This window comes from Macaca fascicularis, chromosome 1 (assembly GCF_037993035.2).
Source record: "Macaca fascicularis isolate 582-1 chromosome 1, T2T-MFA8v1.1".
Taxonomy (NCBI): domain Eukaryota; kingdom Metazoa; phylum Chordata; class Mammalia; order Primates; family Cercopithecidae; genus Macaca; species Macaca fascicularis.
In genome coordinates, this window is record NC_088375.1 from 25,450,244 (window position 1) to 25,465,176 (window position 14,933).

Sequence of the window (14,933 nt, forward strand, 5' to 3'; positions counted from 1 at the left end):
TCAGTCTATCTGTCTGTCTTTCTCTCAGATTACATAATATGCATCAGATACCTCAGTCTACTAATTTGGGTTGTGAACAGGAATAGGGTTGTGAATGAAGACATGAAAGTTACACATAGGCATAGCATCTAAAAAAGCCTTGTAACATTTTTCTTCCGCCCTTGAAGCACTATGGAAGTTGCTTTTTTGCTGAAAACAAGCTAGAAAAAAGAAAAAGAAACTATGGTTTTCAAGACAGTGGAACACGGATTATGCAGCACTGTGATCCCCGAGAGAAGGGAAACAGACAATGTGAGCTGTGTTATTGCCCCAGTGTACCGCCTTGAAGCAGTTCCCACACTGCAGTGTAGGTGGGGAAAATGGAAACCGAGCCCAGCTGTCTCACTGAATTGAGAAGGCAGAAATCAGAATTTGGGGAGGTCAAGGAGGCTAGGATTTATGAGGCTGAGTACCAAAGAAGGAACCATAGAGAGAACGTGCTAGGATGAGCACGAGCACTTCAGAGATCTGGAGCAGGGTCCCCTTGAGTCTTTGTCTGATTACAGAGTTGTATACACAGAGGAGAAGACTCTCTGAAACTAGGGGAAGAAGTACCTGAAATGCAATGGGTTGCACAATGCCTGGGGCTCACACAGGTCTGGGACTAGTTTGCGTTCCTAAGAGCCAGAGTAGACAGACTTAAAATACACAGGATATTGGTTGGGGTTCTCAAAATGGTCATGCCTAAATGGGCTAAATTAGCACCAGAATACAGGATGCTATGGACCCACCATAACAAAGCTTAAAAGGAAGACTTTGAAGAATCAAACGAATCCAAAAGTAATTTAGTTGCATTTTACAACAAAGTCCAACACTCTATGCCACAACAAAATTCAGCACCCAGCAATGTAAAATTTATAATATCTGGCACCAATCAAAAACTACCAGGAATGGCCGGGCACGGTGGCTTACGCCTGTAATCCCAGCACTTTGGGAGGCCAAGGCAGGCGGATCACGAGGTCAGGAGTTAGAGACCAGCCTAACCAACATGGTGAAACCCCATCTCTACTAAAAATACAAAAATTAGCCAGGCGTAGTGGTGTGCACCTGTAATTCCAGCCACTCAGGAGGCTGAGGCAGGAGAATCACTTGAACCTGGGAGGCGGAGGTTGCAGTGAGCTGAGATCACGCCACTGCACTCCAGCCTGGGCAACAGAGTGAGATTCCATCTCAGAAAAAAAAAAAAAAAAAAAAAACCAAAAAAACAAAAACTACCAGGCATAAAAAGAAACCAAAAAATAAAACACATAAGCCAGATATAGTGGTGTGTACCTGTAGTCCCAGCAACTTGAGAGGCTAAAGTAGGATTGCTTGAGCCCAAGAGTGAAAGACCAGCCTGGGCAATATAGTGAGACCCTATCTCAGATAAACAGATGGATGAGCAGAATTCTTACTCTTTTTAAGTACACATGAAAATTAACCAAATATAGACCATATTCTGGGCCATAAAACAATTCTCATTAAATTTAAAAGGGTTGGAATCATATAAAGTATGTTCTCTGGCCACAATGGAATTAAACAGAAAACAATAGAAAGATACCTGGAAAGTCTTAAATATTTCAAAATTGAATAACCCATGAGTAAAACAAGAAGTTACAAGAAAAGTTAGAAAATATTTTGAACTGAGTGAAAATAACAACATATCAAAATTTGTGAGATATAGCTAAAGAAGTACTTTGAAGATTTGTAGCATTAACTGTTTATATTAGAAAAAATGAAGCTCTAAAACTGATGATCTAGGCTTCTGTCTGAAGAAACTAGAAAAAGAAGAGCAAATTAAACCCAACATAAACAGATAGAAATAATTAAGAGAAGAGCTGTGGAAAAATCGGCTGACATTCTCATTGTTTCCCTGTAGGTAATCTGTCTCTTCTCTCTGGCTGCTTTTCAGATCTTCTTTATGCCTTTGGTGTTCTGCATTTTATATACTATTTAATTATAAATTATTCCTTGTTGCATCTGCTTGTAATTTCATTGGACCTCCTGAGTCTTAAGGTTGATATCTTTAATAAATTATAAAAAATTTCCAGTCACAATCTCTTTGAATTTCTCCTTTCTGCATTTTATCTATTTATCTTTTTATGGAACTCTGATTATATGTGTATTGTACTGCCTCTATGCTCTAAGTCTCTTAGCCTCTCTTGCATATCTTTCATCGTATTGTCTTTCTGCCATTTTCTGCATAATTTCTTCATCTGCCCTCATTCACTAATTGTTTAGCTGTGACTAGTCTACTGTTTAGCCCCTTTTTAAAGTTTTTAAACTTCAATTTCATATTATAGGTTTATTTTCTAGAAAATTTATTTGGTTCTTTTTTAAATATACCTGACTAATTTTGATAGTTCCTTATAACTTCATTATATTTTCAACTATCTTATTTATTTAAGCATATTAAATATTCTTATTTTATACCTCAAAACTGATCATTTCAGTGTCTGTAGTCTTTATTGATCTGACTACGGTTTTTGTTTCTGTATTTCTTGCTAATGGTGGCTATTTTCTCATCTCATGGGGGTTTTATAATTTGAAGACTATACTTATGTTCTTGGCACTTTGTACAAATTGATTGAGTCTTCATTTAAAATACATTTACTCATGAGAAGATTTGTATTTCTTCAGCCTGTGCCTGTGAGAAAAAAAATGCACAGGAGGTAAAAAAATTCTGAGACCTTGCATGGTAGACTGTATAATGGCCCCACAAAGAGGTTCACATTCTAATCTTTGGATTCTTTAGGATATGTTACCTTACATATCAAAAAGGACTTGGCAGATGTGATTAAATTGCCTTGAGATGGGGAGATTTTCCTGGGTTATCTGGGTAGCTCCATGGTAACCATAAAGGTCGTTAGAAGAGGGAGGCAGAAAGGTGTGCATCAGAGAAAGACTGGAAGATGCTGTACTGCTGACTTTAAAGATGAAGAACTCATAACCAAGGAATACAGGCAGCTTCCAGAAGCTGGAAAAAGCAAGGAGACGGATCCTCTCCTGGAGCCTGTGGAAGGCATGCAGTCCTTGATCTTAACACAGTGAAACACATTTCAGACTTCTGACCTGTAAAACTGTGAGATAATTAATACGTTTTTAACACCTTTAAAATTATCTTTACTCTCCTCCTTCAAACTTGATTGCTAATCAGGTTGGGTAGGATTCCAGGTTGTAAATCATTTTCCTTCATCATTTTGAGGCATTGCTGATTGTTCTGGCTTCCAGCATTGTGGCTTAGAAGCTGATGCCATTCTGATTCACTCCTAGGGCAGAGGAAGGTGGGGTCTACCTGAGCAAAGGGAGAGTAAAGATCAGAACCAAATTAGGGGTCTTCCAGCAAAGTGGAGTGGGAGGCCGGGTTGGGAAGGTGTTGTGTTAGATAGGCACTACCTAGAGTGTTAAGGCATTGGGGAAAAGATAAGAAAATTTTTTTTCTTTGTGAAGCTTAGTTTTGAATGAGATTGGTATAAAGTAATTTTTGTATATGTATTTGATGAATAGTTGGTTTTCCAGATCCTTTTCTGGATATCGTTGATGCTTTGTATGCAGAAGGTAGGTTTTTGGGTTATGTTGTTAAACAGTGATTGAATGGAATATTTATGTATTTGTCAACTATAGTGCATAGCATAGATAGGGTAATGTTTCAAGAAGTAGTTTTGTGCATTTTTCCTTTAGTCCTCACAACAGTCCTCCAGGGTAAGTTCTTTTGTTGTCCCTATTTTACATATGAAGAAACTGAGGCTTAGTTAGGCAAGTCACTTGCTCAAGGTCAGTAGTTAGTGGCTGAGCCAGATCTGTCTAGTTCTAAGGCACGTGTATATTTTATCCTGTCCAATTTTTTTCACCTCCACTTTGATCATCAGTATTTGTCTCATTTATCTCAAAGTCAGAATACATAGCTGTGTTTCATATTTATATTTTACTTAAAAAACAGTGAAATAAATACTAAAAAAAGGTGTTCTGTCAATAGTCAATGAGCATATGGTAAAAGCAGATGTTCTCTCTTAGTGATTCATGCTAGGATGTTGGGAATGATTCTCTAACACCTGAAGGACTAGAATCAAATTAAATGGGGCTACAAGCTACAGAGACTATGAAAGGTGTACTACAGGACGCAGCATAATGACTCCTGAGCAGTTAATTTGTATCTAGAAGCAGGTCTTTTTGCTCTTCTAGAATCCTTTCTTCCTGGACATTCTCCTCCAACCTTCACCAGTATGGTTTTTTATTGGAATAAATAATTAGTTTTGGTACAAGGAAACTTCAGAGGTAATTTTATCTCTAGTTGTAACTAAAATAATAGGCCTATATTAAGCAATGTGTTTCTTGAAACATTTTCAGTAGCTCAGGCCTATTCATGTAGAAAGTAGTTGAAAACATATTCCGAGTAGTTTTTCACTTTATTGTTGTAATTCTTTGTGTAAAAGCAAAAATAAATAAATGAGGTGGAGGGTGGGGAGGGTGAGTACCAAGAGGTAGAGTGAAAACAGCTAGGTTAATGTAGGTTTTGTTGTTGTTTTCCTTCTTTATTCTTGCATACCCAAAAGTGAACGTCTTAGCAATGGTGGGTTCATTTCAAAGTTGATCGTGGTTCAGAGGATCCTCTTGAATTCCTCAGCAGCCTAATTTGCCCTCAAAATCGAGGTGCTGAGGCATGTTCCATAGAGACTCAGGGCTCCTTCCACCTCTAAAGGGCACTCAGAATCAGACTTCATGGAGGTGTTCTAGATCGAGCGTGATCTGTCAGCAGACCCGAATCTCAACCTACATCCGCAATTTCTCTGCATCCTTTATTCCATCCATCCCTTCATCTAGCACCTACGTTCTGTCAAGTTCTAGGAAGTTAAGCAAATTCCTGACTTAAGACCTTATTTTATTCTAAGGGGGAAGAGGAATGAGGATAACAGGCAGTGGTAAACAGTTTGAAGAATACCAAGTCCATCAGCAGGAAGGGATTTCTTCAATGTTTTCCATTTACTTTCAACAGATAGTTGTATTCTTTTGACATGAAAGACAGTACTGTCTTACATGAAAGACCTCATTGATATTTTAACGTTTACAGACTAAGAGATAATTCTGTGTTCTTTTTCCTCTTTACTTTCTCTGTTCTCATTCTTTTCTACTCACATAGCATATCGATTATCTACTGCCACATAACAAACTCCTGAAAATATAGTGGCCTAAAACAGCCACCATTTATTTGACTTCCCATTCTATGGATTGGTTGAGCAGATTCTGGTCTGGGTGAGTTCAGCTGATCTCTGCTGGCTCGCTTGTGCATCTGCAGTTGGCTAGAAGCTTGAATGGTAGCTGGACAGTCTACAGTGGTCTCTCACTTAAATCTAACCATTGTCAGGCTGTTGACCAGGCAGAGAGAGGACAGCTTGGCCATGTGTCTCTCATCAGCCATCAGGCTAACTTGGGCATCTTCACATGGTCATAGTGGCTATGTGGATCCTAAGATCAGTAAGAGAGTGGAAGCGGCAAAGTCTGTTGAGGTCTGGGTATGGAAACTGCACAGCGTTACTTCTGCCTCATTCATTCTGTTAGTCGGAGCTGGTCACAAGATCAGCCCAGATTCAGTAAGGGTAGAGAAACAGATTTCTACTCTTGATGGAAGGACCTACAGCATTATGTTGCAAAGAGTAAGACGCAGTGAAGGAAAGAGTTTGTAGCCATTTGTGCAGTCAGTCACACATTGTAAACCCCTTCTCCCATGAACATACCCTAAAACTCTTGGTGAGTTTTTAGGAATTATGATATGGGGTTTTATTATCTAAAAATGTATATAATTTAATGTTGGGAGGTCTGTCCTATTCTTTGAAATAGCTGTTACCAGGGAACAGTTAGTTTTCATTCTGTTCCTAGTAGAAAACAGTCTTTTTTTTTTTTTTTTTTGAGACGGTGTCTCGTTCTGTCACCCAGGCTGGAGTGCAGTGGTGTGATCTCAGCTCACTGCAAGCTCCGCCTCCGGGTTCACGCGATTCTCCTGCCTCAGCCTCCCAAGTAGCTGGAACTACAGGCACCCGCCACCACGCCCGGCTAATTTTTTTGTATTTTTAGTAGAGACGAGGTTTCACCATATTAGCCAGGATGGTCTCCATCTCCTGACCTCATGACCCGCCTGCCTCGGCCTCCCAAAGTGCAGGGATTACAGGCGTGAGTCACCGCACCCGGCCGAAAACAGTCTTTTTAACTTCCTTTTGTTTGTTGGTGGGGTTAGCATTTAACTTGCAGCTTTCTGAGATGAATATAGAGGGTCTGTATGATTATTAACCATGTGATCTGTTAATATTACCCATGACAGCCATTGTAGACTAAAGATAAACACACAGAGTTTGTTTATTTGATCAGTTAATTTACTTGATCAGTTACCTTAGTGCATTTTAAAATGTATTTGTGTAACAAGACGTTCATAATAATAACTAACATGTATTAAGTGCTGTCTGTGAGACACTGCCTAAGTTATAGGTATCATCTTATTTAATTTTCATAACAACAAAAAACAAAAATGTAGATATTATTAGTAATACCATTTTAGAGATGAAGAAACTTGTGCTTAGAAATTTACAAATATGCCCAGGACCACATGACCAGTGCTCTTCTCTAAGGTTCAACAAAGACGATATCGTAATTCAGACTGCAGATCTGCCAACATTCAAATGGATCTAGTCCTCGAGTGTTATTTTCTAACTCTGTTTTTCGATGCACCATTGTATAGCTCTTACAACTGGGCCTGTCCCTTCTGTAGACGTTGGAGTACCTGAACTCCACAGAACCCCAGGTTACACACTAAGGACACAGGTTGTTAGGGCTCCTGGATGAGGGCAAGTGTGTTTATTTTAAACCATGTGCTTTTGGCTACTGAGCTTATTATTTCAAAAGTGAAAGCTTAAGCACATTATTAGACTTCTCAAGGAGAGTTCCCCTAGATTGGGAGAAAAGTTGACACTGGGTAATATTAAATTTTTCTTTTAAAACCAGGGCTATTTTGTTGTTGTTTACGATTTTAAGAGTCTGAACGGAAAGAGTCATGAAGTGCAGCCACCTATCTGACCTCTTCCCCCAACAGTTAGGGAATTCGCTCTGCCCCCAGGCCATCCAGCCTTCCCTTGCTCTCCTGGATGGGACCCTGACAATTCCCTGGAATTGTAACCTCTTCCTTACTGCTGAGGCTAAGAAGAGGATCTTTTCTACTTTACTCCATTTAGGGGTTTTCTTTCTATCTGTGTAGATTGTGGTTTTTTGTTTTTTCTTTTTAATTTTATTTTAAAACAGGAAGAACAGTTATCTAATATTAGAAATCAAGGAAGCAATATTTGTATTGGTCACGATAGGCTCAGACTAAAAGAATTATGCTGTAAGTAGTTGTATTGAAGAATATTTGAAATGCTTTTAAACTATTTGCTTAAAACTATACCTATTTGTATAATGTGACCAGATTAAATTGATTGTATCTTTGGGTGGCACCAAATATGTTGGTTTCTTGCATGGATTGATCATTCTGAAGCTCATGATTTCTGTGGGTCTCAGGTGGGTGGAAGTTCCCATCTTAGTCCTTAAGACTCTTACCCCAATGGAAAGAGGTGAGGATTTCTGTAATAGCTATTAAGATAAGAGATATTAGGCCGGGCGCGGTGGCTCAAGCCTGTAATCCCAGCACTTTGGGAGGCCGAGACGGGCGGATCACGAGGTCAGGAGATCGAGACCATCCTGGCTAACACGGTGAAACCCCGTCTCAACTAAAAAATACAAAAAACTAGCCGGGTGAGGTGGCGGGCGCCTGTAGTCCCAGCTACTCAGGAGGCTGAGGCAGGAGAATGGCGTAAACCCAGGAGGCGGAGCTTGCAGTGAGCTGAGATCCGGCCACTGCACTACAGCCTGGGCGACAGAGCGAGACTCCGTCTCAAAAAAAAAAAAAAAAAGATAAGAGATATTCCTAAGAAGGAATATTATATTATTACGGAAATTTTCAAACATCAAAAAGGTTTGAGGCCGGGCACTGTGGCTTGCGCCTGTAATCTTAGCACTTTGGGAGGCTGAGGTGGGCAGATCACAAGGTCAGGAGATGGAGACCATCCTGGGTAACACAGTGAAACCCTGTCTGTACTAAAAATACAAAAAATTAGCCGGGCGTGGTGGCAGGCGCCTGTAGTCCCAGCTACTCGGGAGGCTGAGGCAGGAGAATGGCGTGATCCTAGGAGGTGGAGCTTGCAGTGAGCCGAGATCACACCACTGCACTCCAGCCTGGGCGACAGAGCGAGACTCCACCTCAAAAATAAATAAATAAATAAAAATAAAATATAATAAAAAGGTTTGAAAGAATAATGTAACAGAGCCCCATGTACCTGCTTTAACTATTGTCAACGTATGTCCAATCTTGTTTCAAAGTCAGTCCTGGACATATCATCCATAAGAAGTCTTCCTGAAGACATTCAAAAGAGGGAAGTCTTTGCTTTGGAACCCTGATGTGATCACTTTAATCATTGCTTCTATGCCTGTAGCTGAAGGAACTGCCAGCTTTTTCAAACCTCTAATCCTTCTGCATCCCTTTTCCAGGGCCCAGTCATATATGCACAGTTAGACCACTCCGGCGGACATCACAGTGACAAGATTAACAAGTCAGAGTCTGTGGTGTATGCGGATATCCGAAAAAATTAAGAGAAGACCTAGAACATATCCTCAGCAAGAAACAAAACCAAACTGGACTCTCGTGCAGAAAATGTAGCCCATTGCACATGCAGCCTTGGAGACCCAGGCAAGGACAAGCCCATGTGTACTCACGGAGGGAGAGAAAGATGTGTACAAAGGATACGTATAAATATTCTATTTAATCTTCCTCATGTGAGGAGCCAGTGTTGCATGATGAAAAGATGATATGATTCTACATATGTACCCATTGTCTTGCTGTTTTCGTACTTTCTTTTCAGGTCATTTACAATTGGGAGATTTCAGAAACATTCCTTTCACCATCATTTAGAAATGGTTTGCCTTAATGGAGACAATAGCAGATCCTGTAGTATTTGCAGTAGACATGGCCTTTTAATCTAAGGGCTTAATCAGTCTTAGCATTTATTGTAGTTGGAGGATGGGGATGCTATGATGGAAGCATACCCAGGAGCCTTTAACACAGTACCAGTACCATTTATTTGTCTGCAGCTTTTAAAAAACATCCATTGGCTATGCCACTTGAAAACAATTTGAGAAGTTTTTTTGATGTTTTTCTCACTAAAATATGGGGCAATTTTTAGCCTTACATGTTGTGTAGACTTACTTTAAGTTGCACCCTTGAAATGTGTCCTTTCAATTTCTGGATTCATAATGCAAGATTAGCAAAGGATAAATGCCGAAGGTCACTTCATTCTGGATACTGTTGGATCAATACTGATTAAGTAGAAAAATCCAAGCTTTGCTTGAGAACTTTTGTAAAATGGAGAGTAAAAGGTATCGGTTTTATTCTTTGCTGATGTCCTTTCTGCTTGAAATAACAGTTACCATACAGCTAAAGGAGAGGAGTTTCTTTCCTTCTAAGTAGGCAGAAATGGGATCATTATGTTGCCACTCGGCCACTCTCCAATATCCTAGAGCTTGCTCTCTAGAGAATCACATTCTTTTGCTTTTTTTCTTTCTCTTTTTCTTTTCTTTTCTTTTTTTTTTTTTTTGAGGTAGAGTCTCACTATGTTGCCCAGACTAGCCTTGAACTCTTGGGCTCAAGTGATTCTCCCTCCTCAGCCTCCCGAGTAGCTGGAACGAACTATAGTTGCACCACCGCAGCTGGCAAGAGTCACCTTCTTTATAAAGCGTCAGTCATGCTTCCAGCAAGAAGCAGCATCAGTCATGGCTTTATAACAGCTTCATGGTGCCTCAAAGACTGTTGAGGTCAATGAGAGCCTAGATTAGATAATTTGGCTGTCCTTTCCTAAAACTTGTTTTCTCCCATTCACTACTCCCCACCCCACTTAAAATCTATGAGTTTTTACTTTTTACTGGGAATGGAAAGCATGGTGAAGATCATTAAACACTTATGTTGTCATTTCTCCCATTTTCTGGATTTCTTTTTTAATTTTCCCCCTTTTAAAATTGTCCTAAAGCCCACAGTTACGGGAAGAATACGGTCTAGATGGTCTGCAGAACGTGTTTGGGGTGAGTGGGAGTGAGGGGCAATGTTACTTTCCTCCCCTCTAGTTTGGAGTCCACTATGAACTGCTGCTTTTTCTTCTCATCTTGTCATCTTCTGGGGATGTTTGAAGGCTGAGTTCTAAGAGAATTCGTAAAGGAAATAAAACAGGATTGAGATTTCGAGGTGTGCACAAGGTGATAAGATAAAGGGCATATGAGCTTCAAAACTAACTGTCCCACACATGAAGCCTTTTGTTTTTTGAGGAGCTATTTTTGTTATTCTTGTAACGCTCCACCTTACATGCCACATCCGTGTGAGTCAACAGGGATCAGGTTTGGTCACCACATACATCTGAAGCTGGCCAGCGTCTGCTCTTTGTTCTGTGTGGAATGGAGAAAAATATGCTTGCCCTGCTGCCTTCCATGTTCATAAGCCCAGCCCGAGAGAGTGACACACAGTGACATAGTGCTGGCCCTGAAACATTTCCCCAAAGTGCTCAACTCTGCCTTGCATCCTAAAACTTTTTGGGCATCTATTTTGAAAACTATGGGAGACTTTGGAAGGCGTCTTATGTGTGTTTGGAGGGGAAGGGTGTTAGATTGTCACCATCCTTCAAGCTGAGACTCGTGGTGAGCCTTTGCCACCGTGAAAACCACATAGCGGACCAAGGCTGTGCTTTGAGGTACAGAGGACACACATTGTAGACAGGCCTGTGTCATGTTTCCTTACAGTCGTTTTTTTACAGAGAAAAGGGGCGTTGTTTTTTCACTTCTTTCTCAACAGTTCCTGTGAATAAACGAAACATTTCGGTGCTCCCTAAGAGCAAGAGCCCTCACTTCTTCTTGCAGTGCCGGCACCATGTGTTGGTGAAGCTGGTGCTCTGGGGGCCGCTCACTCAAATGACACCTGGAGGCCGTTTCCTCCCTGATCATCCCCTTCCCCAGCCTGACTTTTTGGCCTCCTGCCCAACCAGACATCTCAAACTCTTGTCAGCGCCCTGGCATTCTGGCAGAGAATCCTCACCAGTTCTCACCAACCTTCTCCCCAGGCAAGAGAAGCTGCCAGCTTGGCACTCTGCCAGGATGGGTTTCCCTGGAGGAAGCTGCTCACACTGAGATGAGCCTCTCAGGGCAGGACCTCTTCCCAAGCCCCGCACACCCAGCCCTTTTGGCTCCCCTTTTTCCCCGTGCCTCAGCACTCCTTGCCTGGCTGCAGATAACAAACTGGGGTTGCCTAAAGGGCAGATCTGCCCTCTCCGTGTCTTCGTCCTGGCAAAAAGAGTCCTCTTAAAATTATGCGCTAATTCTGTATGGGAGCATGCAAAAGACATTACTTAGAGATTGAAATTTCAAACTATCTGTAGTTTTTCAATGGAAATGTATCAGCTAGGGAAAAACCATCAAGCTCATTATTATTTTTTGATTTTCAGTTGTATTTTTGTGAATATTTTAATACATCTTTTTCAATTTCTGGATTGTGTTGTGTGCTCATTTTGACCAAAATAGAAAAAGAGATACGCCCTTCACTCATACCATTCCAGCTACACCTGCCTTCTCTTCAAAAATGCCATCCATGTACCTGCTTCTGGGCCTTTGCACATGCTGTTCCCTGGGCCTGAAGCACCTTCTGCAGATAATCCTGTGGTTTGCTCTCTGACTTCCTTTAAGCATCTGCTCAGATGTTACCTCCTCAGGGAGACCTTCTGTGATATATAAAAGAGCAAGCCCCCCGCCCCCACCACCTCAGCCTTGCTAGCCCCCTCAATTCCGCTCTGGTTGCTCTATTTCTCTCCCTCTCTCCCAGTACACACTTAACTTGTCTGTTCTCCCCCACTAGAACATAGTCAACACGAGGCCAGGACCTTGCTGTTTTGTTCACTGCTCCGTCTGCAGTAAGGGGAACAGTGCCTGGCACTTAGCTGCTCAATACATGTTACCTGGATGGATGAGTGTGGAAGGATTCATCCATTCAGCAACCTACACAGAACAGTCCTGTGCCAAGCACTGTGCTAAGCATAAGGAAACAAAGCTCCTCAAGGAGCTTGCCACAGGGCGGAGGTGACAGGTGACATGAATGGAAATAACTAGTAGTTACCAAATACTTGGTGTGAGCCAGGCACTTTGCATTTCTTGCTCTATTATTTCTGTGAGTTCATAGTAATTGTACTAATCTTAATCCCATTGTTTGAAAGATTATATGGCTTGCCCAAGGCCACTTAGCTAATAAGGTACAGAGAAGAGGGGCTGGGCCTGGGGCCGCTGTTTGATCAAAGCCTTGTTCCTAGCCACTATGTCCTGTGGGCTCTCACACCAAGGGGAAGAACCAAACTGCTCACTTACTCAAATGAATGTGCTGTGTGCCTGAAATGCAGTTGCAGTTTTCTCCCAGTCCCTTAGGAGCTGGTTAGGGACAAACTTGAGAGGGTAGTGTAGTCTAGGTGGTAGGCACAGATGTCTGAGAGTTTTAACCTCAGTCTGGAAGACAATATGCTGACTTAATTTGTTGAGAACTATGTTACAAATAATGTGTTACTAATAAAACATTGAGGCTTTACAGTGACTTAGTAATTTTGTAAATTACCATGGATTCACAAGGAGCTCCTGCCTTGCATAACTTCGGGCTTGCAAAACCTAATGCGTTCTTGAGTGGGAGTGGACGAGTTACAGCTGGCAGGAACTCCCCTGGGAGTAATTCTCACATGCGAACAGCATCCATCTTGTGTGATGTGACAAAAAGAAAAGGGATGCGTCCTCCACCACACAAGGGCAGCAGTGAGTGACAGAATCACATTTTTGTCAAATCTGCAATTCCTTCCAAGTCAGCAGTAAGTGTCAGAGGGCATCCATCTGCTAGGGCTCTGGTTTCCAAGCTACATCGGGGCCTTGCCAACCAAAGATGTACTTACTATTTATGAGAGCAGCTTCCACCCCTGAGGGAGCTGAGTTGAGCAGTGTTTAGAGGAAACTCAGATACTCTCTCATCCCAGTTGGCTCCCTTCTGACCCCTCTGGGTGGTTCCTGTGCTAACTGGACTGGAGAACCACTGACTTAATCTTCCCACTGTGTAGGGAAGGAGAGGGAGCAGCCACAGGGAGAAAAGTGGCATCTGTGGCACTGGTAGAGCTGGTGGTAGGAACTTATGGTGGGTTTTCTCCTGCACTTTCCTCTCGCATAGTCAAGATATTTTGTTATGAAAAATTTCAATATATTTTGGTATTTTTAAGAATTACTTTAATGAAATTGCCCTTTGACATAATTTGAAAACAAAAAAAATTTTTTTTGGGACAGTCTCGCTCTGTCACCCAGGCTGGAGTGCAGTGGCGTGATCTTGGCTCACTGCAAGTTCCACCTCCCAGGTTCCAGCGATTCTCCCACCTCAGCCTCCCAAGTAGCTGGTATTATAGGCATGCGCCACCACACCGGGCTAATTTTTTATATTTTTAGTAGAGATGCCTGCCTTAGTCTCCCAAAGTGCTGGGATTACAGGTGTGAGCCACCATGCCCAGCCTCTTTGACATAATTCTATCAACCTACATTGAAGTATGTCATAAAAAAGAGTCCTAGGAAACAAGCTACTTATTGTACTTTACTGCCAGGATGCCTTTGAGAACGTTGTTCTCTGTCATACATTTTTCAATTTTATAAAGACCTACAGCACAAATATCTCTCTGGATTTAACACAAGATAATAGGGTTGAGATCTGTGTCCCAGCCTAAATCTGCCGAATTGCGATCCCCAGCATTGGAGGTGAGGCCCGGTGGGAGGTGACTGGATCACAGGGAGTAGATTTCTCACGAATGGGTTAGCACCCGTCCTCGCTGGTAAAGTTCTCGTGATTGTGAGTTCTCACGAGACCTGGTTGTTTAAAAATATGCAGCACCCTCCCACTTTGCTCTCTCGCTCCTCCTCCTGCCACGTGGGATGCCTCATGAGAAGCCCTACAAGAAGCCTCACTCCCACTTCGCCTTCCGCCATGTTTGGAAGCTTCCTGAGGCCTCACCAGAAGCCAAAGACACTATGCTGCCCGTGTTAACCTGCAGAATCGTGAGCCAATTAAACCTCTTTTCTTCATAAATTATCCAGTCTTGAGGTTTTGTTTTTGTTTTTTGTTGTTGTTGTTGTTTTTTTTTGAAATGGAGTCTCACTCTGTCGCCCAGGCTGGAGTGTAGTAGCGCGATCTTGACTCACTGCAACCTCCACTTCCTGGGTTCAAGCGATTCCCTTGCCTCAGCCTCCTGAGTAGCTGGGATTACAGGCATGCGCCACCATTCCCGGCTAATTTTTTTTGTATTGTAGTGGAGATAGGGTTTCACCATGTTGGCCAGGCTGGTCTTGAACTCTTGACCTCAGATGATCCACCCACCTCGGCCTCCCAAAGTGCTGGGATTATAGGTGTGAGCCACCACACCTGGCCTACAGTCTCCGGAATTTTTTATAGCAGTGTGAAAACAACTAACATACCAGGAAAACTGTTCCTTATGAAAATTTTGTTTCATGTTAATCGTGTGCACTGACTTGTAACTGATTGTATTTGTCTCTTTGCTTTTGCTAATCTCTAGGTCCTAGCCAAATTTGTGGGTCATTTTCTACCACTGTACACAGATTGTACACTCCATATACACTTTGTACATTAACTTTACTCATAGCTTTATGTGTATCTTGGATTATGTTCAGCTCTATGATCTGTCTCAGTTTTTTACAGTGATACAATAATAGATGTATCCTGATTTAGACAGAGAAAGTAGGTAGGTAGAGATTCTGGCCATGGCATCAGAGAGCTTCATAATGCC

At 41.9% G+C, this 14,933-nt stretch overlaps 1 protein-coding gene across 8 annotated transcripts in view; it reads left to right on the forward strand.

Moving 5' to 3' along the window:
• Nucleotides 1–11,614, forward strand: part of MPZL1 (myelin protein zero like 1) — a 65,778-nt gene extending 54,164 nt beyond the window's left edge. For 7 of the 8 annotated variants that reach the window (XR_012419699.1, XR_012419701.1, XM_074005893.1 and 4 more), the window contains one exon: nt 8,584–11,614. Coding sequence is in view for 5 of the 8 variants with exons in the window: in XM_074005893.1 (XP_073861994.1) it covers nt 8,584–8,685 (102 nt within the window). In the remaining 3 variants the exon portion in view is untranslated. The remainder of the gene's footprint in view (nt 1–8,583) is intronic. The other variant, XR_012419698.1, reaches the window with a different exon arrangement.
• Nucleotides 11,615–14,933: the final 3,319 nt, after the last annotated feature.